The sequence below is a fragment of the Lepisosteus oculatus genome, chromosome 3, assembly GCF_040954835.1.
Source record: "Lepisosteus oculatus isolate fLepOcu1 chromosome 3, fLepOcu1.hap2, whole genome shotgun sequence".
Taxonomy (NCBI): domain Eukaryota; kingdom Metazoa; phylum Chordata; class Actinopteri; order Semionotiformes; family Lepisosteidae; genus Lepisosteus; species Lepisosteus oculatus.
The window spans coordinates 14,928,935-14,956,588 of record NC_090698.1 but is presented as its reverse complement, the minus strand read 5'-3'; the positions used below and the strand labels follow the sequence as shown (position 1 = coordinate 14,956,588).

The following is a 27,654-nucleotide window of genomic DNA, read 5'->3' as shown; positions in this document are numbered from 1 at the left end:
TCTGAAAAATAGGCTGCCGATGGCTTTACAGGTATGCCGACAGTGTTCGAATTTGAGCGCTTGATTCAAGCACAAATCTCGACGTTTGTCGCGTTTTCAGTAGATTTTAACAAACGCGAAGAACAGCACCCAGCTGTCGTTTTGTTTAAAGGATAATGAAACGCACATGAGGTTTTCGATAGAAAGGGGAACTTCTTTGTACCTTTTAAAACTTGTAAATTATACTACAGTGTTTAAAAGCTATGTATTGCATTGAGCATTCTGGTTACATCTCAGCACCACAGAGTGGCTGTGGGTCCCACAACAGTTACTTTATCACGAGCCCCTCATCTGATAGGCGTTCTTCAGCAGGGCGTCATATTCAGCTTGGGCAGCCTTCAGTGAAAATCGGCACATTGTTTCAAAAACCATCCCCTGCTCGCCCTTTATTTCTGTTCCCCCACTGTTTGAGAACATTACTGCTCCAGAGTGGACATGACCAATAGGAGGATCTTGTTTGGTTTCTGGCAGCTTGAAAGAGCCCCTTTTTCCCAGAGAAGCTAGAGAAACATACTGTAGATGTGTTTGTTCAACACACCTTCCACATTTTCTGTGCCTCCTATGTTCATGCCTTAACACACTGCTACTTTTCTAGAAACTTGGGTCCATGGTTCATTGTTTATTTGTGCTTGAAGTAATCCTTATAGTTTACAGTGTCTCTACTATTCAGAACTTTGGCTGTTTAAATAGTGTTGGTGTGCAGTGTCCTTTGATCAAGGCTGAAGAGATTCTGGCTTCTAATCTTGTCTGGAATACCTTTAAGGCCAGTGACAAGTTGTTACTCTTTTATGTACTCTTTAAAGAATGAAAGTAATGTTTTGTTTTTAATAAAACTGTATACATTAGTATCAGTTCAGGTGGGTAGCTGCGTCAGCATGCGTAGGCAGCATAGGAACAAGTAATAGGTTTATTCCATGCTGAAAAAAAGAAGAAAGAAAACACAACGTTTCGGCCGTGGAGCCTTTTTCAGGTTACATTAGTAACATATGGTTACATATGGTTACATATGTAACCTTCAGGATACATTAGTATCAGTCTGGTTTCCCCGGGCTTGGACTCAGGCCCCTCTATATTTAGAAGGCCTGTAAGTTTCCTTCATCATTGCTGTGATTCTCTGAAAATAAATACAGTCATGCTACATTTTATCTCCGTGACCCTAGTTTATATACGAAAATAGCACAGGTGAAAAATGAGAGGGACCACAGAGGTAGAGAGCTGGTTTATGAAGTATCCGGTCTTTGGGCTTCCAAAACAAACACTTGCCACTCTTTGTGTACAGAAGCAGTTCCTATTCTTCGACACAAATGAAATGCATTGTGGCCCTGTACCCATGTTTCACTCTTGAGACTCCAGAAGGCTTTTGGTATATTGATATTGTATGGCCCCTGAAGAGATGTAAAACCAAAACACAACATTCTAAGGAATATCTGACTCCATTTTATGAAGGAAGCTGGCTTTATGCTTAATTTATTTTTATTGGTTGCACTGAATTCCACATTATTCTTTTGGTTAGGTGATTCCATTCATGTTTTGGTAATGCAGATTTTCTGAAGCCCTTTATATTTGCTCGCCTTTTTAATGCTCAAAACAGACCTCTTATTTTAGATAGGGGGCACAGTACTGTACAAAGGAAAATTGATTTAAAATAATAGTAATTGGTATCACAAAATAAAACACTGAAAGTTCATTACAGCTGATTTGTATAAACATACTGTATGTGGGTGTATCTAACGATCAGGACTGACAAATGGTACAGAGCTGTGTTTAAATGAAATCTGTTATTGAATGTATATTGACAGGAAAAACATCTAAACATATCACACGTGAGAATAACAGAAGACAAATGACCTTGATCTGTCTGGTCCGTTGGCACAGCCAAACACACACAGATGGGGTTTGTTGACCCTTAAAACACATTTAAATAATTTGCACACTTGATTTGGTCTTTAGCTGACTGGAACTCCTAACAAGTCTCTCAAAGTTGATTGTTTATTTCCGTTTGTGATACTTGCACTTTTATTAGCTAACTGAAGAGGTATATATTTAGGTTTTTTCTTGACAAGAAGATTCAAATTAGCTTTAACAGGCAGATTAAGGCCTGACAAAGCAGTGTGATACAAGTGTCTTCATGAGGATGCCTTCAGAAGGAAACATAATGTATTTGTTGTTCTCATATTTTAACTTAATAAAATGTAAAAGTGAAACAGAATATGAGTAAATCCTGACTTAAATGTATTTAAAGCTCAAGTTTAAATTACTAGCCTTTCACTTACAATACTTACAATACTTACTTACACAACCCACAGTAAATGTTTATCACTACTGCTTAGGCTAGTTAACTTGTTATTTGTTCTAGCACTAATGCCTTCTGATAGGCGGCAGTGTGAAGTTCCAGGGATGCCCATCCCTGCTGGGGGAGAGCATATGAGAACATAAGAGTCAACAACAGAAAAGGTACAAGACACCACAGATAAACGCACTGTGTGGATTCCAGATCAGGAGAGGTGGGTGGACACACGGCCTGGTTTTCCAGGGATGACTTTATTCTTATTTCACCATCTCTAGAGAAGCACACTTTGTTTCAGCAGCGCGCCGGCTTTAGTCTGCGATGCTCCTTGGAGAGAGGCGTGAGTGACTTGCATTTCCTTCTCTCTGCTCGGCTCCAGCACAGTGGCCACGCATTCCAGCAGATGTCTAGAATACTTATAGACTGTGTCAGGTCAAATCACAAGCTCAAACAAGGGCAGTGAATTAGGCAGGGCTGCAAATAGATTTATGTGTATCTTAATTATCCAGTATTTGAAAACACTTAAAAAATCAGGGGTGTGTTTAACTAATGGTCTTTTAATGACAAGTAGCTCGACAGGTCTCCGTGTATCACCACACCCTGTCCTTAGGGTTCAAGGAGGAAACAGAACAGTAACAAGTTTGCTTTGAAGATCGACAAGGCTAGAGAGAAAAAGTTTCAAAGGGGGACCTGGCGGGGACCACTGTCTTTGAGATGTCAGAGGGCCTTCTCTTGCTGCAGGGGATCATGGACACTTTTGAAAGTTTTAATAATGAGTCAGAAAAGAGTATTAGCCTCTTAGCATTTACTACGTAAGGGAGAGTGCTCCTCTTATTTGGAAATAAAAATCTGTAAAATAGGAAAAGAGGAAACACTTAAACCTGAATGGGCAGGAAGGACAGTTGGAACCCCAAAAAACAATAATGGTCACCTAGAGATGAAGAAAACTCACCAGATTTCCTTGTAGCATAGACAACAGTGATTTCAGAGTCAGCGGCCTCCTGCAATAGTGGAGCTCCAAGCCAAACCGCCTTTGCTGAAAATCCGAGAGATTAGCAGACATTGCACATGCAAGTGTTTAGATTTCCAGACAAGTGCCTGTCACCTTGAGGACCTTTCTAAATTGAGCCCAGGACAGTTAATACAGCTCAGTGGGAGCTGTTGAGTGATGCCATGCAAAAACCAAAGAAGAGCAGAGAGATAACCATTCTGTTCAGAGTCGAGTGCTGCAGTAGACTTTAATTGATCCAAATGCACTTAGAGGTATCTGGACATGTCCAAGCCAAACCAGTGCATCAGAAAATCTCTGTAGCATTAGATAGCTAAAAATCAGTTTCCTGAAGAAGAAAAAAAACCCAGTGTTTCTGCTCCTTTTACTAAAGAGTCTGAAGAGTCAAAAAAAAGAGTCCGTACAGGAGAGCTATGGTGAGGGACAGATGAGAATATAACAAGAATATGACAAAGGAACTGATTTCGGAAGGACAAGGCCAATCTGAACAGTGCGTTTGTTGTCTCTGAGCTTGTGTTCTCTGAGGCACTATGGTCAAAGAAAGCACAAGACCGGCATGTGAGGGCATGAAGTGAAATTTTGGAAATGTAGAAGTCACGGATCAGTTTCAGTCGGATCACATTTCGATCCACCCTGGGTAGAAGCAGACAGGGTAGAATTTCATAGTTTAAGAAAGCAAAGGCCTCAAACATGCTGTCAAAAAATGCCCAAATTATTAGGCAAAGAAAGAAGCCTTTCAGCTGAAGGCTTTAAGCTGAAGGAATAATATTTTATGCAACTTTTTTGCTGACAAAGTGCTGAAGAGATGCAAATGTTCTTTAGATTCCAAGGGTGTTCATGTTAAATATTAGCATTAAAAGATTCTCACACATAACTTTAGTTTTTACTAGTGTGTTTGAATGAATAAATGCAGATGAAACTCAGATGATTTTGTGCTGACAAATATTACATCGTAAAATACATGATACACTTCATGCTTTATAAAAAACAATTACATTTAGTTTAAACTTTCTGGCAAACGGTTTGGTATTAGATTTGTGTAGTTTTCGCCTTTGTGTTGTATTTTTGTTGCCATCTGGTGGCTGCAGCCGAAGAATACCATTATACTGCAGTTTGGAATCAAAACTGCACGGTGGATGTTGTTTTGAAAAAGTATCACGGAAATGCAGCAAGCAATCTGATTACAGTTACCCACTTTTAAGAAGATCAAAGCGGGTAATTTGTGCTGGCGGAGGTTTTTTACAGATGGCTAGTGGTGTTATTGTTTTTTTTATAAATGCAGTGTTTTTAAAACAATATCTGTGCCTGGGTTATGCTTTTTACCCCACAGTGAACACAGGAATAATTTTATTAGTTGATGAAACAACCCTGAATGGAGAATTATTTTAGGAAAGGCTGGTGAGCAGCTGTAACCATGAAATGTCAGTCAATATCAGTTGAGGGTGTTCACTAATATTTAATTCTACTTCATTTGTATTTTCATTTTAATTTTTTAAATTGTTGTTGGATCTACCTTCAGCAGTCTGTTGAAAGGTCTGCTTACCGATCTCTGAGAGATGCACATCTCAATCCTAAGAGTAGCTGCAGCAGCACCCCTGTGCTCTTTGTTCCTGTGACACTTCAGCGTCTCCTCTAGTACTGAGATTATTTCATCTGGTCTGGGTTTTCTTTACTTATCTGATTAAGGGATGTGATTACATTTCTGTTTGATGGACACGGACTCTACATTCTCATTCATTATTTTCACATGTACTTGTTCTTTAAATTAATTAATGCTTATCTTAGGCAGGCATGAGGTGTTCTCAAATATAGTGTGTAATTTATGTATACTACCAGTAATAATAAAACTATTGCTTTGGTATTCAAGAAGAATATGTGCCATTAGATAATAATAGATAAATAACATAACGATACCGTATTAGAATTTAAGTGAATTCTTGCAAGTTGACAAATAAGTTATTTGGTGCCAGTTAATAAGTAGTAGATTATGATTGTAGTAAAATCAAATCATGGTTTGTCTAGACTATGATAACTGAATTTATAACAGGGATGTTTTTTGACTGTTGAAGATCATGTCTTGATGTTATCTTGTCTTATTACCTTAACATTTATAGTGCAAGCAGTACCAAGACACTAAAACTTTATTCAAAGCAGTTTTCTGCCATTGTTTGAGCATTTTTTGGCTTTGCTGCAGCTTCACAGTTTCTCTTCTGCCAGTCTCCTGAGTTGGAGAAGTGCATCTCTCACCTGCCACATGAGTAAGAAGAGGGGTGAGTGACACACGAGCTACAGTTTCCGGGCCTGCCATCCTAGTAAACTGTGTTAAGCACTCTTAGATTAAATTTCCCTCTGAAGTATTTTTAGTGAAGGGACACAAGACATTTTCTTTGCATCATTAAATGTCAATATTAAAGATTTCAGAATAAAAAATTTAATAAGATGTTGGTGCACCTAAATAAGAGGTCCTATTAGCAAGATAATTGTCTTACCTTGAAACAGGTAATTATCTATTTCTGACAGCTATGCTTAATTGTATAGTGTGGTTAAACAGTTCTACGCACAAATAAAGTGAAATCCCTGTCTTTGGGCTTTCCTCTTTGTGCTGTAGCTGCCACTCCAGTTTTGTTCAGGCCTTGTGGCAGCTCTTTTTTGAGAAAACAAGCACTGTGTGTTTTTTTGGCAATAAATGGACAAATTCTTCTTCCATTAGGTTCTCTTGACTGTGTTGGCGTGTGTTTTGATGAATCCTCTTCATGTGGTTGGAGACACAGAAACAGAGACACACATGAGAAGGTTGATCATTAACAACATCAACATCTATGCATTAATATTACAGCATAATCAGGCAAATTTTACTAATGAAGAACTCCAAGTGAGAATCACTTGGCATTGAAGTTGTTGTCAGTGAGAAATTAGAATACCACAGATTTAAAATTCCCCTTTTTACTTCCTCATTTGCTGTTCTGGTTCTGTTTTAGCTCAAGAAATAGCATACAGGACAATTTTCAAAGCTTTTTTAGTTCACTACAAAACATTGACTAAATGTGCACATTTTCCTAACTTTGCTTAAATGATAAAACAACTATTTGCTTTGTTTTCCTTTTCTGTCTCCTACATTTTTTGCTTGGTTTGCACATGACATTTTGACCGTTTCTCTGAAGAAATCAGAAACAAATTGTGCTATAGATAAAAAAGCTCTGGAAATACTTTTCACTTTGTTAGCTTTTTTAAAATCTCTGGCTTGCAGGTCTCCTTGGTCTCTATATTTTGCTCTTGATTTATTCATACCTGTTTTAACACACTGTTTTGCTTAACTTTGAGTGTGTCCTGTCTATCTAAAATTCTGTTTATGAAATGTTATCAACCTTTCCTACTTGTTCCATGAGTATTTTACCTGTTTTACCAATCTGTTCTCATTCATTTTGATCTCATTCCTTCATAGCCTTCTTCCCTGAAATTCCAATCATAAACCATCATTTCTGTCTGGAAGTTGTGAAATACACTTTAAATAATACCCTCACTCACAGAGGTACAAAGACCGTCTGTCCTGCTCTCTGTGGCTTTGAGGTTTAAAAGCATTTGCTCAGATCTATTCCCTCCTCTTGCGACTACCTTAAAAGATTAACTAAGAGCAGGCTTTGGTACATTGACCTTTTTTAATCATTCAGCCAGTCTAGCCTGTTTGGTAGTTAGTAGTTAATTCATTGTAGGATCTCATCCAAGCTTTTATTTATATGCTCCCACAACCATTTGGGTGAAGAAGTGCCTGCTGTTCTTGGTTTTAAAATCACTTTCACATAGTTTACACTTGTGTTCTCTGGTGTTTCACTGTGGACTCTGAAGAAATCCACTGGGTTGACTTTGTCAGTGTCTTTAGGGATTGTGAATACTTGGGATTACTTTTATCTGACTATTTGACTGTATAGCATAGCTTTAAAACATGTATATGATGGGTCAACATAAACACTCAAGTCTTCAAGCCTACACCCAAGTAGCCCTTTAAGCTCAGTGTTTCCATGTTTGTGGCTGTAGTTAAGGTTTCTACTGCCTGTGTTTAAATCTCTGCATATGCTACATTAAAAATTAAAGTCCTACATGATAATGCTATTATGATGTGTTTTGTGCTGTAGGCATTCCTGATGTTTATTGAAAAGACATTATTGTGTCTGGGTTTGGAGAGCTGTCAGGCCCTTAGAGTAATTGGTCTTGAGCTTGACCTTTACAGCTATGTTCATTCCAGTTTAACTTCTTAAACAACCCCCTTTTCATTTTGACTCTTTCCTGAGCATTCAGGACTGGGCAACATCTGGCAGATGACAAGTACTGTAATATGGACAAGTGCAGGGTGTTGCAAGCAGGTAAAAAAACCCATAAACTATAGATAACATTTTGCCTGGAGCAGCTGCTTATTAGCAAGACTAAAGAGCTTATGTTGACACATCATACGAAATGTGGAGAGGCAATAAAAAAGGCAAACAACATTTTTTTTGTACATAATTGTAGATGTAGAATTTACATCAAGGGATGTAAAACTTGTTTAATATTCCAGTTAGACCTCATTTAGAATATTGTGTTAAATTCTGGTCATTCCATTGTTCCTCTGAAATCAATATTTAATCAAGAATTGGATATGAGTTGAAACTATTTGGAGGTGTTTTTCAAACATGTACTGGACAAATTTCTGTACACAAAGGAATTCTGGAACAATCCACTCAGCTATTATTGTCAAAGCTGATAACATTGTTTCTGTCAAGAAATGGCTGGATAAAATCCTTTTATCATTTAGCTACTAACTAAAATCCAAGTGCCAGATCGGCCAAATTACCTCCTCTCATTTATAAACATCCTACTGTTATGAGTTTTTTTTTGGTTCTTTTTATGCGTAGCTCTGGGATATGATTTAGGCTTTTACGCCTTTGGAACTTGATTTGTTGTTTCTCCTCTGAACAAACTTGACTGTTTCTGCTCCCCTTGCGTCTTCTCCTCCATGTGCATTTACCTGCTTCTGCCCTTTGCGTAGGCTCTCTCCAAGCCTCTGTGCAGGAGGCCTCCATGGCAGAAGGCATCCCGTAGACTGTTGAAGTGGAAGATTTATTGTCGCTCCACGCTTTCAGCCACAGAGCTGTAGACAGTGATGAGCGACTGGGAGTGTGGTCCATTGCTGGGTTTGAGCAGTAACTCACTGAGAACACCACGGTTTCTGCCATGGGCCTGAGCTAGCACCCAGGATCTCTGGGTATCTTCTGCAGGGAATGAGCTTGTGCGGTGTCACTCCTGCGCCGATATCCACCACCTCCGGGCCTGGAAGCCGCTGTGCTATTGGAGTTTCTGAATACAAGCACTCTGCTGTTCTGGCTTGGATTGTCAGCATTTTCCGAGCTTGGCTTATTTTATATCCCCTTCAGAAACTCCTTATTTTTATCAGTTAAGATTTCACTGCTCCACTCACACAATCAGTGTTGTCTCATGTTTTGGAATGTAGCATGTGACCAGCCACTGGAAAGCTGGGAAATTGCTTTTCATCGGGGGCCAGTGTATCTTCCATTGTTTGCAAAACCTTGTGAGACTTTATCTAAGCACGCTGGAAAAATGGAATAAACCCGAGCTCTTTTTATTTCCTGAGCGCCAGTGTGATATATTATTGTGTAGCCCAGGGCAGGACACCGACGTGGTGATCATCTCAATGGTCATGAGGATAAGGGTAGGCGGAGAGAGCCACAGTAGCCGGGCGGATTATCCGTTTCATTCAGTGATAAAAATGCACAGATTAGTGCATTAATTTTCCATTCAGTTTATTATTTTGTCATTATTTTAATTTTGGTGAGTACATGACTCTGTAGACCTATATTAAACTATTCTATAAACTATTTCATAGGTTATTAAACTATTAATCACAGTTAGGTAAAAAAACAACAATGTTCCAGCAGTTTAAGTGAAGTAACATGACATTTCTCTTCTAGTGATTTTTTCATTGAATCTAAATTACTATTTTTCAGTGTCTAAAACAGATATTTTCCACAATTTTAACTTGTATAATTAGCTCAGTACATGTCCAGTCAAGTGCAGTAGAATCAGTATTTTCAGAAATTGGAAATAAATTGTAAAATATGCTACAGATATTTATTGTACTTCCTTTTAATACAAATATGGATCAATGTGTACTAATGTTTCCATTTAATTATAATTCAAAATATTAGCTACCAAAAAATTGCAAGCAAATAATTCTGCCAAAGGAGTATCGGCAGCAGGATCCAGGCAAGATGGCTTTGACATCCAGTCCCTCAATTTGATGGCTTCTGTCCATAGACGTTGTGCTACTTCTGTGGATGTGGTTGAGTACTGTTGTCATGGTGAAGAGAAAAACTATATCCACGTGACCACTAAAGAGGACCGCATTCAGAAATCTGCTACTGTGCAAATTTGACTAAATTTTCTTTCAGAATGTCAAAATTCCTGGTGAGGGTCACAGAAAGACAGGATATACCCTGGGCAAGACACCAGTCCATCATGGGACCCAAGGCATCACCACAGCCTGGAAAGGATAGCAGTGCATTACAGGGTACAAGACAGGACTACACCCTGGACAGGACAACAGTCTATCACAGCACACAAGACAAGACCACACCCTTGACAGGACACCAGTCTATCACAGCACAAAGAGACAAGACGACACTCTGGACAGGATACACGTCTATCACAGCCCACAAGACAAGACCACACCCTGGACAGGACATCAGTCAAGTGAAGGACGTAAGACAGGACACCCTGGACAGGGCAGCAGTACATAGCAGGAACAAACATTCACACATACACAAGCACTCAGGGACACATTAGAGACAACAGTTAACTGAGCAACTTCTCCCAAGAGCTGGGAAACATCAGCGCTGTCACCTGACTGTCCTATCCATTTTGCCCTGACACAGAAAGATTTGGCAAATTAACCTGTCAGTATCGTTTCAGTAGCTTGTACTTCTTGGTACTTGGCTGAATTAAGATTTCCTTCAATCACACAAAGGTTTTAAGACCACAAGGAGCATTCTTTATGTTCACAGCCTGATGTTGTAAAGTTCTTAAGAAGCATCTCATGTATCTTTCCAGCTCTTGGAAGCAAATGTATCAGGGGAGCAAATGGCCTCTAAATCATCTGGTAATGAGACTGAACAGATGGGCTACCTTTTATTCAGGGGACCTGAATAACTAAATAATAATTGAGACAGACTTTTTCCTTGGAGGTTCATAACACTCTGCAATAATTTAGCCCTCAGTTGTACAAATTTCATATTTCATTTTAGGCATGTAGCTCTAATATTGTTTGCCATTTTCAGTAAATGTTGCACAAGCCACAGAGTGTGTTTATCAGCACTGTTTTTTATATTAGTGGTTTGATCTCGCTTCGGAATGGGAACAATAGTGTATAAATCGTCATTGTTGTCAGTTTTAGAAAGATTTAAAACATTATTGCTTCATATGTCTTTTTCTTTTAATTTGATAATGTGACCTCTTGTTCACTGCTTATTCAGTATTTGGTATATTTTATGTAGGAAAGCAAAATCCATTTTTGGCTCTTACTGTACACAAATTATTCTTTTGTATTCCTATTGTTGTAATTTTGGATCATTATCAATTAAAATATGTTGAGTATGCAACCTTTAGAACTGCTAATCTCATGAGTGCTTCCTATTTTGCTTAATTCTGTTCTTGTTTTTGATGGTGCCCAGTACATACTGTTGTCTCGGATATTTGCTTGTCTTTTGGGAGATGTGTCCTTGGCTCAGTGGCCCCTGGAGGTCTGAAGCTACGTAGTGAGCTGTATGTCAGTAGTTAAGCCTGCTTAGTACTTAATCATGAGCGTTGGCAGTGACAAGCTGTTTTTACTTTTCATGGCAAGTCATACCTTACATCATACTTACTGTACAAATGTTAACAGTAGACTGAAGCTGCATGAATGCAGTACCTTGTTGATAAGACATACAGTAAGAACATAAGCTATAAAGAGTGTTGGGAAAGTTCAAATTGACAAGACCTTAGTGCTAACATTATAAGGACATCAGTGACAGTGCTCTATGTAAAGTCTGTATAGTTACAAAGTAAAGAAGTATATAAGATAAGATAAGGTCACTTTATTGCCCATATACAATTTCTTGCATTTATACGGCGCCCCTGGTGCAGTTGGGGTTAAGGGCCTTGCTCAGGGACCCAACAGAGTAGGATTCCTCTGCGAGCCACAGGATTCGAACCGACAACCTTCCAGCCACAGGCACAGATCCTTAGTCACAGAGCCACCACACTGCCCCGTATCACCTCTTAAAAGCTATTTCCCCAACTTCTTTTCATCTTCTGTGGATGTTATGTTAAAATTATATAATGCCCTAGTAAGACATTTAGAATAGCATGTACAGTTCTGGTCACCACAAGAGAAGATCAGCTAGATAACTCCCTGGACTTAAAGGATCACCACCTCTGACAGGCTAAAAGAATGGAGTCTTTTTAATCTTGAACAGAGAAGTGGGCATCTGATGCAAGTATTCAAAATCCTCAAAGGCAATAAGAAAGGCAGCTCAGGAGACATCTACACAATGAACAGTGAAACAAGAACCAGAGGACACAAGTGGAAACTCCAGGAAGTGCCTTTACAAATGAGAGCAGGAGGCACTTCTTTAAAACAAAGGGTTGTGGGAGTCTGGAATAAGCTACTCACCTATGTTGTCAAACCCAGTACTTTCACCTCTTTTAGAAAAGGACTGAATGAGGTCCAGAAATGAATTAGTTACAAGCAACCATATAAGCTAGATGGCTTCCAAACCTTCTCATATTCTTTCATTCTTTCAGAACTGGGGTCCATTGAGGGCAGTTACTTTAGAGCCACAAAATCAATATTTTGCATAATAAAATGCTTCCTGGGGGAGGATAGTGACCTAGGTTCCTGCCTACTGTTTGATATTTCTTGCACTTTAAATCGCAGTTGCTATGATAATTGGCATCCTGACCAATATACCAGTACTGTAGGACTTCTTTAGCTGTTTTGTTTTTTCTCCTCTTTAGCCACTTAAATAAAAAGAAGCTGTGAGCTTTTTTCTTATCTAAAAGTGTGAACTGATAAATGGCCAGAATGAATGCATAGAAAGCACTAGTCAGAGTTACGATGTGATAGAGTTATTGACGGTGCTAAAGTCTCCATGGAAAACAGCACAAAGCTCAAAGCTGACTTGGAGCTGCGCAGGCTAATAAATTGTCATTACCAGCCAGTGCTCGGTGCCTGTGTTATATTCCTCCACAGCAGCACTGAAGTATTTTTCAGTTCTCTGCTCATATTACTGATGGGCTGAGCTCACTCTAGATGTTTTATTACAGTACATGGTTATGGAGGGCTGTAATTTTGTGTGCCGTGAAGCAGGGAACGCCGGCAGTTCATGCCTTAACACACTGAACAACCACAGTGGTTGGTTTAATGCAGACAGGAACAATAATAATAATAATAATAATTGCTTATACTTATATAGCGCTTTTTCTGGACACTCAACTCAAAGCACTTTACAGGTAATGGGGACTTCCCTCCACCACCACCAATGTGCAGCCCCACCTGGATGATGCGACGGCAGCCATAGTGCGCCAGAACGCTCACCACACATCAGCTGTCAGTGGGGAGGAGAGCAGAGTAATGAAGCCAATTCATAGATAGGGGTTATTAGGAGGTCATGATTAGTAAGGGCCAATGGGAAATTTGGCCAGGACGCCGGGGTTACACCCCTACTCTTTTCGAGAAACGCCCTGGGATTTTTAATGACCACAGAGAGTCAGGACCTCGGTTTTACATCTCATCCGAAGGACAGCGCCTGTTTACAGTATAGTGTCCCTGTCACTATACTGGGGCATTAGGACCCACATGGACCATAGGGTGAGCGCCCCCTGCTGGCCCCACTAACACCTCTTAAGGAACGGCCCTCTTTCTAAAATATCAGCTGTAAAAACCGTGCAGAAAGCTTGCATGCAGTTTAGCTGTTCCACATTCTGAAGCTGATGTCCCCCAAACACACATTTCCATTTGTACTGTATGCTGAACATGGCTGTGACAATGTGGCTGTGGCAGCCCTGGGCTCTAAACCATGCAAATCTACTAACACTCTAAATGTGAGCTGGGACAGGTTCTGTCAGTGATGGAACTGCCAAAAACTGATTGGTTCCTCGATTGGTTGGGTAACTCACAAGTACACCCCTTTCTAAGAAACAAATGCTTAAAAAAGCATATTAACAACAGTGTTCTCCTCTCTTTTACAATATTCACTATTACTGTTGTTCTGCTTTGCAGCCTGTCTAAGGTGTTATGTGTGAACATGCTGCACTGTTTGTCCTGCTGAATGAAATGTCACGTGGTTCCACAAGCCTTGCTCTGCCCTGTTGCATCCTGTTTGTGAGTGTGTCAGGTTTGTCCTCCTGCCTTACAGAGCTATGCTAGGGAGTGTCTTGAAACCTAACGGCTGAGGCACTGCAGTCTGGTATCATTAGATCAAATCCATTATTGTCCCATTACGGATACCATTATAGGATGATTTACAATCAACACCATCGTTTTCTAACTGCTTCCTCCAATTCATTGTCACGGGGGAGCCAGAAATATGATATACTATTTGTGTTTAATAAATAAACATAGAAAAAGAAACAGAAATATACAACGTCTTTATGTGTATAGCCAAAAGATGATGACTCAAAATAGCCTGTAGCAAGAAAAGAGTTGTCTTGCTAGAGAAAAGTGTTTCTCTCAGTGTGTCTTGAGCCATTGAGAAACCATTAGTCTTTGGATTACAACAGTTGTGTCTGGGTCTGCCACACTAATAGCAGGCTGAGGACACAGCAATGAACCACAGCTTCTGGACCCCTTCAGAATGACTGTGAAGGACAGGATAGGCATATTATTGAATTACAGGCATATTACAGCAGCATATGGTGGAGGACAGCACTATACACCTTAGACCTCTGCTACTTGCTCTTTGTACAGTAAAGAGTTCACAACAGTAGGGTAACAAGGTAATGAGGAAAAAGGCTGTGTTAGATCTTTGTAAGCTACTGGATGTAATAGCCCTGGGGCCCTGCGATGGACCTGCAGCCCGTGCAGGAGGGGAGCTGTCCGATCTCCTTTCCACCTTGCTCCCTGTGACTCCTGCCAGGATGGAGTGGCTCTCGGATAATGGATGGATGGGTGCCAGTAGCACAGCTGGCCCATGAGCTTTTGAGCGAAAGCCGAACTCCACGTCACCTTGCAAGCTGAGAAGAAGAACAGAAACCAAACCCGACACCACTCATCTGCTTCTGCAATAACAAAGCGTATTTATTAAAGACCGTGCTCAGTATTGGGCAGATTGAGGCCACAGCAGAGCTGCATGAAGTGCTGTTTGCTGGTGGTAATGCATTGACATTAATGTTATCACTAGAGTACTAGAGCAGGATTTGGTGCTTGATAAGATTATGGGGTCTGCAGCCCCTCATGTCTGAAGGAAACCTGTCCCATGGCTGGGTCATGTTCCTGTCCCCACACAATAGTACTGGCCCAGTACTCACCAGCCTTTGCAAAGTACAGTAACTGAATTCCAGCAGTGCCAGAGTGCAGCAATACTTATTGTTAGAAATATTTTTACCCTGTAGTACCCATAGCTGTTGACTATAATATGTTTTTAGTTGTTCTTTAAAAGAATACAAGAAAAAAACTTGTTTTAAGTACAGAGGCAAGCACAGAGGAAGCACCTTTTCAGTGTTTATATACCGATCTGAAACTGACACAGAGTGCACTGAATGACAATAGTAAAATAAGATTTGTGGGTGCAGTTAGGGAAGTCCTGAATTTAACATCCGGATTTGCAAAGAGCAAACTACACACTGTATGTTGCCAGCTGTTGGTATGCTGTGTCTGAGTGTAAAATAGGTCACTTTATATTTTACGGACTATTTGTTTCATAGAGCATTTGCTTTGGCGCAAACTTTTGTCTGCACAGCAGTTGCTCAGGGAGGGAGTGGGAGGGGGCAGTTTCTCATAAACAACATTTCACTATCATTCTAGCAGTACATAAGAGGGGATATTGTTCGAGGATATTTATCTACTGTTTTCCAGCGTGTGCCTTATGTATGCAATAAATCAGTGTTTTTTTAAAGCAGCACCAGCAACGCATGTGCCTGAAAGGAGGAGCAATTGCTGGGGTTTGTTCTTTGCTGTGCTTGCTGCTCGACCCACAGTGACGTCTGTGTCCATCTGCTGCTGGACACCTCTTTGTGTGCTGGAAGCCTGATGCCAAGGAAGCAGCTAACAAAGCCTTTGGCATCAACCTCTTTCCAGACAAGAGCACTCTGGCCCAGACCAGACTGCAGGTTCAGAACACACTCTGCTGCCCGGTTTCGGCTTCATTCATAGTTGTACAGTGTGTCAGGTCTACATGAAACCTTAGAAGATTTTCTGGCAATAGTTGGTGTTCGTCTAGTGTTACAGTAAGTGGTTTTTTTTCCCAGATGGGTTACCGAGAGAGGCACTACCATTAAGCATTATAATTAATCTTTATAAGATTTATAAATCCAATCCAAAATAAATAAAACCAAAAAAAGTAGTGGAGTTTATTTTAATATTGTAAAATATGGATCACTTGGTATAGTGGGAATAAAGGAGAGATCCTTAATCTTAATATTATTTAATTTTGATATAAATTATTTATATAATCTTAATACTGTGCAAAGGAAATAGTTGTGACTTGTATGGAATGGTTTAAATGCATTGGAACGTTCTGCAGGTCTTTTTTGAATCATGGCTTATAAACACATCATAGCCAGCTTCCTTTGACTCTGATTTCAAGATATTTTAAGGGGCGTATGTGAAATAATATTAAAAATAACGTAGTTTGCTGCCATATTCTGAATTATCAGGTGGAAGTGAGTAAAGCACATGGCTGCTGTCATAATTCACCAGGAAGAAGTGAACAATGTTATTTCGCTGAATGGACTGTGTGCAGGAAGTCCAGGACCGGCAGGATCTCTGTACGAGCCGCTGGAATCTGTGTAATCTGGAAGCCCTTCTCATCTTCAGTTTCCTTTCAGCTCGCTTGGTAATTGTTACACATCCTGTTCCACATGGAAAAATGCAAAAACAAAATCCTCCTTTATGCCAAGAAAGGGTTAAAAAATAGTGGCGGATATATTTGTCTTCAATAGGTTTGCATGCTGCCAATACCAGCTTACCAAAAGCAGACTGTGTGCATCTCTAGAAATATCTTGTAAAAAGCTTTGGTTTCACCTTACTGTTGTAACCATTAATCTTTTAATATAATCATCAGCCCTTTGTGCTATTCAGCTGAGGAATAACCTTCATAGTGCATCTCATACCTGGGAAAGATCGGTGGAAATTGCATCAGTGCCTTTTCCCTGAAGTTTCAGTAGCTGCAATGTTGAAATTTTGTACATACAACAGGGAATAATAATGTAGCCCACCTACTGTCCTGCTGTTTGCCATAGATAATAGGTGACAAGACTTCTGTAGGTTCTACTTAACCAGGTAAACCTGGTTTAATCACGCCATTGACAAGAAGAAGCTTATCTGTAAGGAGTTGAGAGTGGAAAGTTTCAGCAATGTTGGAGAATTTTATTCATGGCCATTTTTTAGTCTGATTTTAAGTGAACCTATTAAGTGCGTTTCAGCTATTTCGTTTAATATGGTCTAATATGTTCTTCCGTAACAGTTTATGAAATTGAGTAGAATCACATTTATCAAGCAGCTTACCATCATAGAGGCCACGTGCGATGCTACACTGACACTCAAGGTCATTTATGACTATCGGTCTTTACAACGTGTAGGTGCATTTTTCATAGGTGCAATAATAATTGTCACCATAGAGGTCTTTGGGGTTGGATTAGAATTAGAGTTTGGGTTAGGGGTCATTATAAATACTTCAGCACCTGTCACTTCATTTAAAAAAAATTGAGATGAAAAAAGGACTAGGTTATTACTTTAGCATGGTATGGAGTCTCCATGAAGGTGTCATGGTAGCTGTGTAAGATCCATTTCAATTAATTGCTAATAAAAGTGGTTTTATTCTTGACATACAACAGTATACCCTGCGACCTTCTTCTGGACTTGAGCCAGTATTTGAACTTGCTTTCTTCTTCTTCATCACTGTTTCTTAATATCTTTAAGAGTATTAATTTTCTTGATACTTTGTGTGCTAAAATGGTCTTATAGCCTGTCTGCTCTCCTTGTTAGTGTGAAACCCAGACGAATGCAGTCTTCCAGGGAAAGCAGTTCTGGTCTCATCGTGTTCCTGTCTCACACTTTCTCAGAAATTTCAAGGCTTGGACTCTTAGGTAAAGCAGGAATTCAAAAGACTAGTATGTGTAGAATGATAGTTTTTTATTTTCAACTCTGATTGAATGTGCGTTGAAAACATGCTTGGAGCAAAGAAAACATTCTTTTGTATTTTGTAAAAAATGTTATGTTTGATTTAGTGGACTGATGCCCCTAGGCTATTTCATATAATACGCTGCAGTTCAGTGGGATAGTGTAGATGAGGATGCCGCTCACTATAATAGGAACTTAAACTGAGAAGCATGATGTAGGTAAGACCATGTGAAAAGCATAAACAGTATAATAGAATTCATGATGCATATGTAATGAGAGTTTGTTGCTGAATTCTCAATAAAAAAAATGAACTAGTCATTGTGTGATAAAGATCTGTGAAAGTTTTAAAAGCCTAGTGCAATCAAGATTTAAAAAGGAAATAGAATGTGTGGCGTTTTTGTTCGGTGACATTCATTTTTGTCTGAAGTGGATCATGTCCATATTTAGGTAGAACTGGTTCCACAGGAAAATCTCTTTGTTCTTCACCTAACCAGCGCCTTGGACTGGTGCGTGGAAGTAGGTCAGAATTGAGCTCCTATGAGGCTGTCTGGGCATGCCTGAATGAGCACCGTCTGTCAAAATGCTATGAACAGCAGTGGGATGATTAAGCCTGTCTGGGGTGGAGAGGGGGGTGGTGGCTAGATCTTATGATGTCTTTGTGTCTTTGTTAGTGAGGGGTTTAGTATCAATTCCCTACAGCTGATCGTGGCTTCAGGGATTGTGTAAAAGTCCATTCATCACATACCTGGACTTGAAATTTTAACTAAGCTGACTAATTTTTCAAGGCTGTATTTTAGTTAATGAAGGTGTTTTTTTTCTTTGATGTCTGTCACCTGATTGTACCTTTACAGGTTTTTGTTTGGCTTTGTGAAAGTCGCAAGCAGGTTTTTATTCGAGGCTAAAAAAGAAGAGCCTGCACGTTCCTGCTGATGGTCTTTTAGTGTATTGTATGGTAAATGTGTTTGAAAGAAATCAATATGCCTCTCTGGGTTGGTCCAGGTCTGCTTCTGGGTTGTGTGTTACCCAGGGCTCCATAATTTATGAGTGTGATTATAATCATTTAATTAACTCCTTGAGTGTGTTCAGCACTTTTCATTGAAAAGGAACTTTGAATGCAAAAATATTTTTACAACACACCAGAAATGACTGTTGCTAAGTTCTCTGTAATAGCTGTGATAATCATGTTGTAAACATGATTTTCATAAACTGCTATTGCTTACATCTAGTTTTGTGTTGAAGTGAAAAATGTGGGAGTTATTTTCCACTCTGGTCTAACGTTTGAGCCATGTATTCACCATGTTGCCAAGCTGTCTTCCACCTTAGGAGCATTGTTCTGTTCTTTTCTGTTAGTTCCCATTTCAGGGAAAAGAGTCTCTGCCATTGTTTAATTCCGGTTTGAGCACTGCAGGGCTCCAACTGTTGCTCTGCCAAAGAAAACCTTATAGGAACTCCACCATGTTCAAAACTCAGCAGGCAGAGTTCTGACAGGGGTTGAAGTGCACTATTAATCTTTGTATCAGCTTCCTGTTGAATTTCACATCAAAGTATTGTTCTTATCCTTTAACATCTTCAGGGAATTACATCCCTAGTCACACTCTCTGGTCCTCTGACACTGGTCTCTTGTCCTAAAGCATGCTGCTGCTGTCCCTCCTACAGCCTGCTGCTGCTGCTGTCTCTCCTACAGCCTGCTGCTGCTGCTGTCCCTCCTACAGCCTGCTGCTGCTGCTGCTGTCCCTCCTACAGCCTGCTGCTGCTGCTGCTGTCCCTCCTACAGCCTGCTGCTGCTGCTGTCCCTCCTACAGCCTGCTGCTGCTGCTGCTGTCCCTCCTACAGCCTGCTGCTGCTGCTGTCCCTCCTACAGCCTGCTGCTGCTGTCCCTCCTACAGCCTGCTGCTGCTGCTGTCCCTCCTACAGCCTGCTGCTGCTGCTGTCCCTCCTACAGCCTGCTGCTGCTGCTGCTGTCCCTCCTACAGCCTGCTGCTCCTGCTGCTGTCCCTCCTATAGCCTGCTGCTGCTGCTGCTGTCCCTCCTACAGCCTGCTGCTGCTGCTGTCCCTCCTACAGCCTGCTGCTGCTGCTGCTGTCCCTCCTACAGCCTGCTGCTGCTGCTGCTGTCCCTCCTACAGCCTGCTGCTGCTGTCCCTCCTACAGCCTGCTGCTGCTGTCCCTCCTACAGCCTGCTGCTGCTGTCCCTCCTACAGCCTGCTGCTGCTGCTGCTGTCTCTCCTACAGCCTGCTGCTGCTGCTGTCCCTCCTACAGCCTGCTGCTGCTGCTGTCTCTCCTACAGCCTGCTGCTGCTGCTGTCTCTCCTACAGCCTGCTGCTGCTGCTGTCCCTCCTACAGCCTGCTGCTGCTGCTGTCCCTCCTACAGCCTGCTGCTGCTGTCCCTCCTACAGCCTGCTGCTGCTGCTGTCCCTCCTACAGCCTGCTGCTGCTGCTGTCCCTCCTACAGCCTGCTGCTGCTGCTGTCCCTCCTACAGCCTGCTGCTGCTGTCCCTCCTACAGCCTGCTGCTGCTGCTGTCCCTCCTACAGCCTGCTGCTGCTGCTGTCCCTCCTACAGCCTGCTGCTGCTGCTGCTGTCCCTCCTACAGCCTGCTGCTGCTGTCCCTCCTACAGCCTGCTGCTGCTGCTGTCCCTCCTACAGCCTGCTGCTGCTGCTGTCTCTCCTACAGCCTGCTGCTGCTGCTGTCCCTCCTACAGCCTGCTGCTGCTGCTGCTGTCCCTCCTACAGCCTGCTGCTGCTGCTGTCTCTCCTACAGCCTGCTGCTGCTGCTGTCCCTCCTACAGCCTGCCGCTGTTAGTGTCCCTGCAAGCAGCCCATCTCCATCTGCTCATGTGTGCACTGAGAGGCTCAGCTTTTGGTCAGAAAGACAGGTTGAGCAATTCAGGAGTCCAGCTGAGAACGTACCGTGTGAGTGGAGACCTATAGGGAAAACCTGATTGAGAGCAAAGAACTCACTTTGTCAAGGCAGCCAGAAGGGGAGAGTTTTGTATTGATTTTATTTCAAGACAGAGACAGGTGAGCCACTTGGGAATTGTGACTACAAAGTGGTATCTATTGAAGTCTGCTTTTAAACTCTATAGGCAGCTTCTATTGTTAGGGCCTTCACATAGGCAGACTGAAGAAATGAGAGAGATCTAAAGAGGAAAACTGTGGTAACAGATATGAGGCAGAGGATAAGTGATAACATTTCAGAAATGTTTGTTTACAGCTGCAAAACAACTTCGGAACCCACAGCAAATTAATCTGAGTCCGGAAAACTTACTCAAAAACATCTTTACAGAGAAATTAAAAGAAGTCTCAGCTGAGCGAAGGCTTTTGTAATAAACGCAGAAACATCAAGAGGCAAAAGAAGCAAGACGAACAGCAGATGAATTACGATAATTGGATGACAAAGAGACAGAGTAATGAAAATTGCCGTGGGGCAAAACTGTTTTTTCAACACAGCAAAAGGATAGTCCTGATAGAATTTAAACACTAATAAGTGGCTATAGAGATTGATGTAGAAATGGCGAATATCTTGCACAGCTGTTTCCTCATCAAAAACTGAATAATCAGCTCCAGGCTAAAATATGCACCACTCAGTGTGGAATAATATGCAGGGTACAGGAGCTGAACCAACACAGGTATTTCAGAAATGATTTGAAAGGAATGACAGATATTATTCAGAGATCTTTCAACAGACACTTGAGACAGGGTTTTTTTTTTGCAGGAAAATCACAATTGTAATATCCATCTACAAAGGGGGGTGGAATTGATCCAGGTTTTACTTCTGATGTGTGTTCAAGAAAGTTGTTTCTAAGAGCTCAACTGACGGTAACAGGAGGAGATGTCTGCTGCTGGTTTGGAGAAGGTAGATCTTGCTTACCTAAAAGGCATTAGATTTCTAGACGCCTGTATAAAAGATTCATGCTGACAATTGGATGTACAGAAAGATGCCCGTATGGATTACGAGTTAACTAGTGTGCAGAAAACAGTATAAATTAAAAATACAAAATGTGTCAATATTATCACCAAGATGCTACTGCGCTCTGAATTTGACCGGATATACATCTATGATCCAGACCCAGACTTACTATATTTGTTTTGTCAAATATAAAGGTGTTCCTGCCAGTGCTGCTGTCACAAGACTCTTTGGTTCAGTTCTAGACTGGGGAACCATCAGTATGGAGTTTGCATGTTCTCCTGTGTCCACATGGTTGGTTGGTCTACATGGAGGGTTTTTGTCTGGGTGCACCGTTTCCTCGCACCTCTCAGAAGCAAGCTGGCTAGGTTATTTAATCTCTGTAAATTGTCCTGCGTGTTTTGTAATGGACCACAGATCTGTCCAGGGTGTCATCCTATCTAGTGCCCTGTGCTTCTGGAGCTGTCCCCAGATTGCCCCCAGTCTCACCAGGAATATCGCCTTTCTGATAGTTTCGTCTCACTGTTAGTGCTTGCATAAAATTAAAACATAACAGGTCTAAAAATACATATGTATACACATGAGTGCTGGCATTAAGGCATCACAGGACTGGAGCAACCAAGTATGTAAGGATTAAATTAAAAAGAAAAGTCAGCATTTACACTGTGTGCGTCCTAATTCTTTTTAAATTTTTTAAAAAGTTTCTAACAATTCGAATTTCTAGTTTCCTGGAAAGATATGGCCAGAGTCACAAAGGCATCCCCTACCCTGGCGCTTTAAAAAGGAACAGCCTCTCTTTAGTCGAGCAGGGGAAAAGGGAGAGGATTTCTAAATCAATATATCATGATAATTGTTGACTTATTAGGTTCAGCAATGATCTAAAGATCCAAGGACAAATGAACAGCAGTGTAGTTTTGGTGGAAGCATTTCTCTTCCATAGATTTGCATTTGACTTTTGCATGAGCTGGATATGGAATTTGAAAGTCTGCTTGTAGTGTCCAGTACCTCATCTCCACCCTGGTCTGCCATTCATCTCTATAATTAATTAATAATAATTACTTACACTTATATAGCGCTTTTCTGGACAGTCCACTCAAAGCGCTTTACAGGTAATGGGGACTCCCCTCCACCACCACCAATGTGCAGCACCCACCTGGATGATGCGACGGCAGCCATAGTGCGCCAGTACGCTCACCACACATCAGCTATCAGTGGGGAGGAGAGCAGACTAATGTAGCCAATTCATAGAGGGGATTCCAATTAATCTCTACAGAAGACCACCCCTCTGCTTCTGTTGTTCGACATCATTTTAAAGATAGGAATTGAATTCTTTTTTTCTTAGCTGACGGAGCTTTTCCTTAAATGTGTCCTAGCACTTCCTCTGGATTTTTCTAAGATCTCAGGTGTACTGCTTGTTTGTTTCCAGGGTTAAGACCCCCAGTCACTTTCACAACCGACAGAACAGCAGCCTACTCCTCTCAATTGTAAGTGAGCCTGTTACACAAAGTACAAAGGTTGACTACACATGACTCTCTGCAATGCAGTAAACTGGGATGTAGGTTCTAAATTGTGGATGCCTTATTGAAGGTAGGGCCTTTAGCCTTCAGGCTGTTGGTTTAAGGACAGGTATAATGACAGCTTGCAGATAACAGTACAGGCCATAATGTTCCAGCCAGTGCTGAGTTCAACTCGGTTTTCCTCCATGACTTCTCATGAAGAACGGGATCTGCCTTCAAAGGGACGTGCTCCTGCTCTTTCTGAATATTCGCGTCTTGGCTGTCAGCAGTCTCCTTGCAGGTATGCAATAAAGGTGATAAGGAGGGCTTTCTGGATCATTGCTGTTTCCTGTTTGCTTATCTGTGAACTTCAATCTGAAGCTCTTTCAACATGTTCAAGCCGAGTTCTAATTCCAGAAGAATTCCTTGTTTTGATTAAATGTTTTTTTTTCTTAAAAAAATGCTTCTGGTCTTTACTCAAGCCTTTTCAGATGTGGGAGCCAAATTACCAACGGTGGTTAGGGCTTTTCTAATGAGTACAGAGATCGACGTTGAAGATTAAAGTCAAAATTTGTCAAATTAATCATGACCTGCAGATAAAAATACAAGGTATGCCTTGACTGATTTTAATTGCTTTAGTATGAAGCTATTTTGTGGAAGATTACCTTTAAAATGGGAAGCTGAAAAAATTCAGAACTGTTGTCAATCAGGGCTATAATTTTGGCTTTGGCTGTGGGGCTGTACAGTAGCTTACTGCCACCTGCTGGGAAAACATTGTGTTTTACAGCTTTAGAAACTGCTTTCCAGATAACACCAAGGGGATTACCCATGATGTGAGGTTACAGTACTGACCACATCAAGCTTTTGTACAGTTTTCAGTTTTAAAATATTTTATGTAACTCTCATCTCATTTTAAAATTATGTGCATGCAGGTACCCATCATACACAATCATACTTAAACTGTGATGATTACAGTAATATTTTAGACATTTTTAGAAAACAGATGAAGCAGAAATGATTGTTAATTGTGTGATGCTGTAATGTATCATCCAGTCTGAAAACCCATTTCCTAAATTGTTGTACATGTTTTCCTAAAAAATGCACATTCATTTGAATTTTCCTTGAAATTCTCCCTGCCCCACGCTTCCATATTGTTCTCTGGAACCAACACAGTAGAGACTTGTGTGATGTCCTGCTAACGCCCTGGTATTTCTCCAGTTCAGTCTGTCTCTCTTGTGTGTCTAAATGTCTACAGTTTGACAGAAAGCAAAAGGCACTTGGCACACTATTGCATCAGTTCTTGCTTGTGTTACATATGGGTTTGAAAGTCATGGGTTTTGAGCTTTTAACAGAGCCTTCTCATTTCTCTTGCAGATATGTGGAGGCGGTATTAAATATGTGACTTAAATATGGAATTACAGCCCATGTGTATTTTATAGATCTGAGAATTGTAGGTATCATTGCCAGGCATCATTATTTTTGTCAGTGTAGCTTACGTTTGACTACTGACATTTTGTTTTGTAGTTGATAGGTTGATATGTACAAAAATGCAACATGATTCCATTCTCTCCTGGAAGTATTTGTCTTCAAAAGTGATACTTAATTGTCCTCATTCCTAGCCCAAAGCCCACTTGCAGATATAACTGCTAAGGTGATTTAGGAGACACATTAACACTTGGCGTGTTACAGTGCTCTTTTCTGTATGGTGTTGATAAGGGATTGACCTTCCTAGCAGTGCAGGAAAAGTGATATGGAATACTAAAAGTTATTTTATTCTTAACTCCTTACAAAACCAGGTGTACTGGAGTGATAATTAGTGATCTGCTGTATTGGTCTGAAGCAGTGATTTCCAACTGTGGTCCTAGTCCCAGTTCAGCAGGACTTGTACATCACTGTTGAATGATCTGGAACAATCCCATTGTAATTAATTAAACATGTGATTTGCTAAATTTAGGACTGAAATCTAAGTGTTCTTAATTGAACACGTTACTTGCTGGATTCATCAATATCTTACAGGTGCTGCCAATCTTTAAAAACAGGCTATCTACTGGACAAGACTGACTGGTTGGAGACCCCTGTATTAAAGTATACTTTACACTAACATTCCTGTACCCATTGGTGAGCAAGGTACACATTAGTTAAACGCATGGACCTGTAAGACAAACTGTATACTACTGTATTTGATAAAACAACACCCTAAAAAGGGTGACAGTGATGTTTAAATGCCGCAAGAAGGACATTTTTTGTGTTTTTGATATTATCAGATTTGGTTGTATATTTGATGAATTTGATTCCCATTAGAGAAGTTAGTCTTTTTGTTTAGTCTTATTTCAGAACTGAAATAAAAACAATCCTTGTAGGTTGTGTTTAAGAATCTGCTCATTGGTTGTGTTCTCCGCACAAACGCAAAGAGCCGAGCAAGAGTGTCAAATCACAAAGGAGTCTGTCCTGATCATTAAGTAATCTCCTGATCCTGATCATGAGCATGATCTGCTGCAATCGGAAGCTATCGCAGCTCACCAACATGCCTGTGTGTTTCAGGTTGCCCGTGAGGCCTGCTCTGCTGCAATCGCAACTTTATGCTCTGATGGGAGATTCAGGTCCCCGGCGCTCCACCCTCGTCTCAAGGTTGCCCATCTTCCGACGGAGTGCGAGCAAGAGGCAGGGCTCGCTGCCTTCTTCTCCATCCTCTTCCGGCAATGCCAACGGCGTCCACACCTCCTCGCCGTCCAGCACCAACTCCAGCTCCAGCAGCACCGGCAAGCGCCGGAGCATCTTCCGGACGCCCTCCATCAGCTTCCACAGCAAGAAGAGTGGCGAGCCGAGGCTCGAGACCACCGAGCTCGGCTTTCCCAATGGCGGCCAGGCGCCCGAGCTGGCCTTCCCCAAGCCGGAGGAGAGCATCAGGCCCAAGAGCAGACATTCCTTTGGTTTCGTGGGAACCAGGAGCAAAAAGATCACCAGGTCCCAGACGGAGGATTTCGAGAAAGCGTCCACCAACCGCAACGTGTTCATAAACTGTATCAGCTCGGGGACCAACGAGGGGGACGACTCGGGGTTCCTGGATGACTACAGCAGCAGGCGCTCTTCGAAGCACAAGAAGCAGCTCCTGCCCAAGTCCTTCTCATCGCACTACCGGTTGTCAAAGCAGGGCCTGCCGGCCTACGTGTCTGACCCGCCGAGAGGGAATGCCCAGCCTCCCAAGGCTGAGACTCCTGGGTCTTGCCCCGGCGAGCTGGCAGAGAGCTCCCTGCAGTCCCCGATGCTTTCCGATGACCGCACGACAGCACTCACGCCCTCCGAATTCGTCCCCATCACCGAGGACTCGGTCTCGGAGGTGGAGGCGCTGCCCAGCGCGAGCCCCGCCGTGCCCCGTGAAGGCGACTTCAGCCACGTCCTCACGGCCTCGCAGGTCTTCTCCAACCCCGTCCTGCCCGAGGAGGAGCCTGTGCAGTGCGGGTCCGAGACCGCGGGTGCCGAGAGTGGAGCAGATGTTCCGAACAGTGAGCCCGCTGAGGAGCGCAGAGAGGAAGGCGCTGAAGGCACTCAAAATGGCCCAGTCGACGAGCTCGCACCGGTACGCGAGATTGCTGATGCAGATTGCACTGAGCCAGAGCAGATGCCTAGCGAACAGACTGAAACTAAACTGAGCAACACCGTCATAATCCAAGAACCATCCAAGGTCAGCTGTGTGAAGCCAGAGGTTAAATCGTGCCACCCAAGGAGAACACACACAGGTAACGCCGCCCTCAACATTTAACACTGGCAAATGTATCACTTGGTTTGGTTTTTAATTGACCCAGCTTTCTTATGGGCTGACTGTGTGTGAAGTTCATGAAAGTGACGCCAGCAGCCTTATCATCCTGCAGCTCACAACTGGCAGCCCAATGATCCTAAGCAGGTGTGAGCCTGGTCAGTACCTGGATGGAAAACCCTCTGGGAAAGCTAAAGTTGCTGCTGGAAGAGGTGTTAGTGGGGCCAGTAGGGGGCGCTCACCCTGCGGTCTGTGTGGGTCCTAATGCCCCAGTATATTGACGGGGACACTATACCGTAAACAGGCGCCGTCCTTCGGATGAGGCGTAAAACCGAGGTCCTGACTCTCTGTGGTCATTAAAAATCCCAGGGTGTTTCTCGAAAAGAGTAGGGATGTTACCCTGGTGTCCTGGCCAAATTTCCAATTGGCCTTTATCCGTCACACCTCCTCACTGATAGCTGGTGTGTGGTGAGCGTTCTGGCGCACTATGGCTGCTGTCACATCATCCAGGTAGGGCTGCACATTGGTGGTGGAGGAGGGGAGTCCCCATTACTTGTAAAGTGCTTTGAGTGGAGTGTCCAGATATCCGCGTTATAAGTGTCAGGAATTATTATTATTAAAATATTCAACATTGTCCATAAATTCTGCATTATTTTCCTTATTATTAGAAGGAAAGACAAATTATTAGTTCAGTTCAGTTTATATGTCATATGGACAAGTGAAATGGAATGCTTATTTGCATGTATGCTCCAGTACAAAGACATTAAGGAGTCACCAAAAACATAAACTCAGAACAGC

At 41.8% G+C, this 27,654-nt stretch overlaps 1 protein-coding gene across 7 annotated transcripts in view; it reads left to right on the top strand.

Annotated features, from left to right (window-relative positions):
* ccser1 (coiled-coil serine-rich protein 1) overlaps positions 1-27,654 on the top strand; it is a 266,374-nt gene that overhangs the window by 1,557 nt on the left and 237,163 nt on the right. For 6 of the 7 annotated variants that reach the window (XM_015340413.2, XM_015340417.2, XM_015340419.2 and 3 more), the window contains exons 1-2: positions 23,255-23,403; positions 25,644-26,839. In XM_015340413.2, the coding sequence (XP_015195899.2) occupies positions 23,270-23,403; positions 25,644-26,839 (1,330 nt within the window). In that variant the 5' untranslated portion in view covers positions 23,255-23,269. Of the gene's footprint in view, positions 1-23,254; positions 23,404-25,643; positions 26,840-27,654 lie in introns of those variants that run through there. The other variant, XM_015340415.2, reaches the window with a different exon arrangement.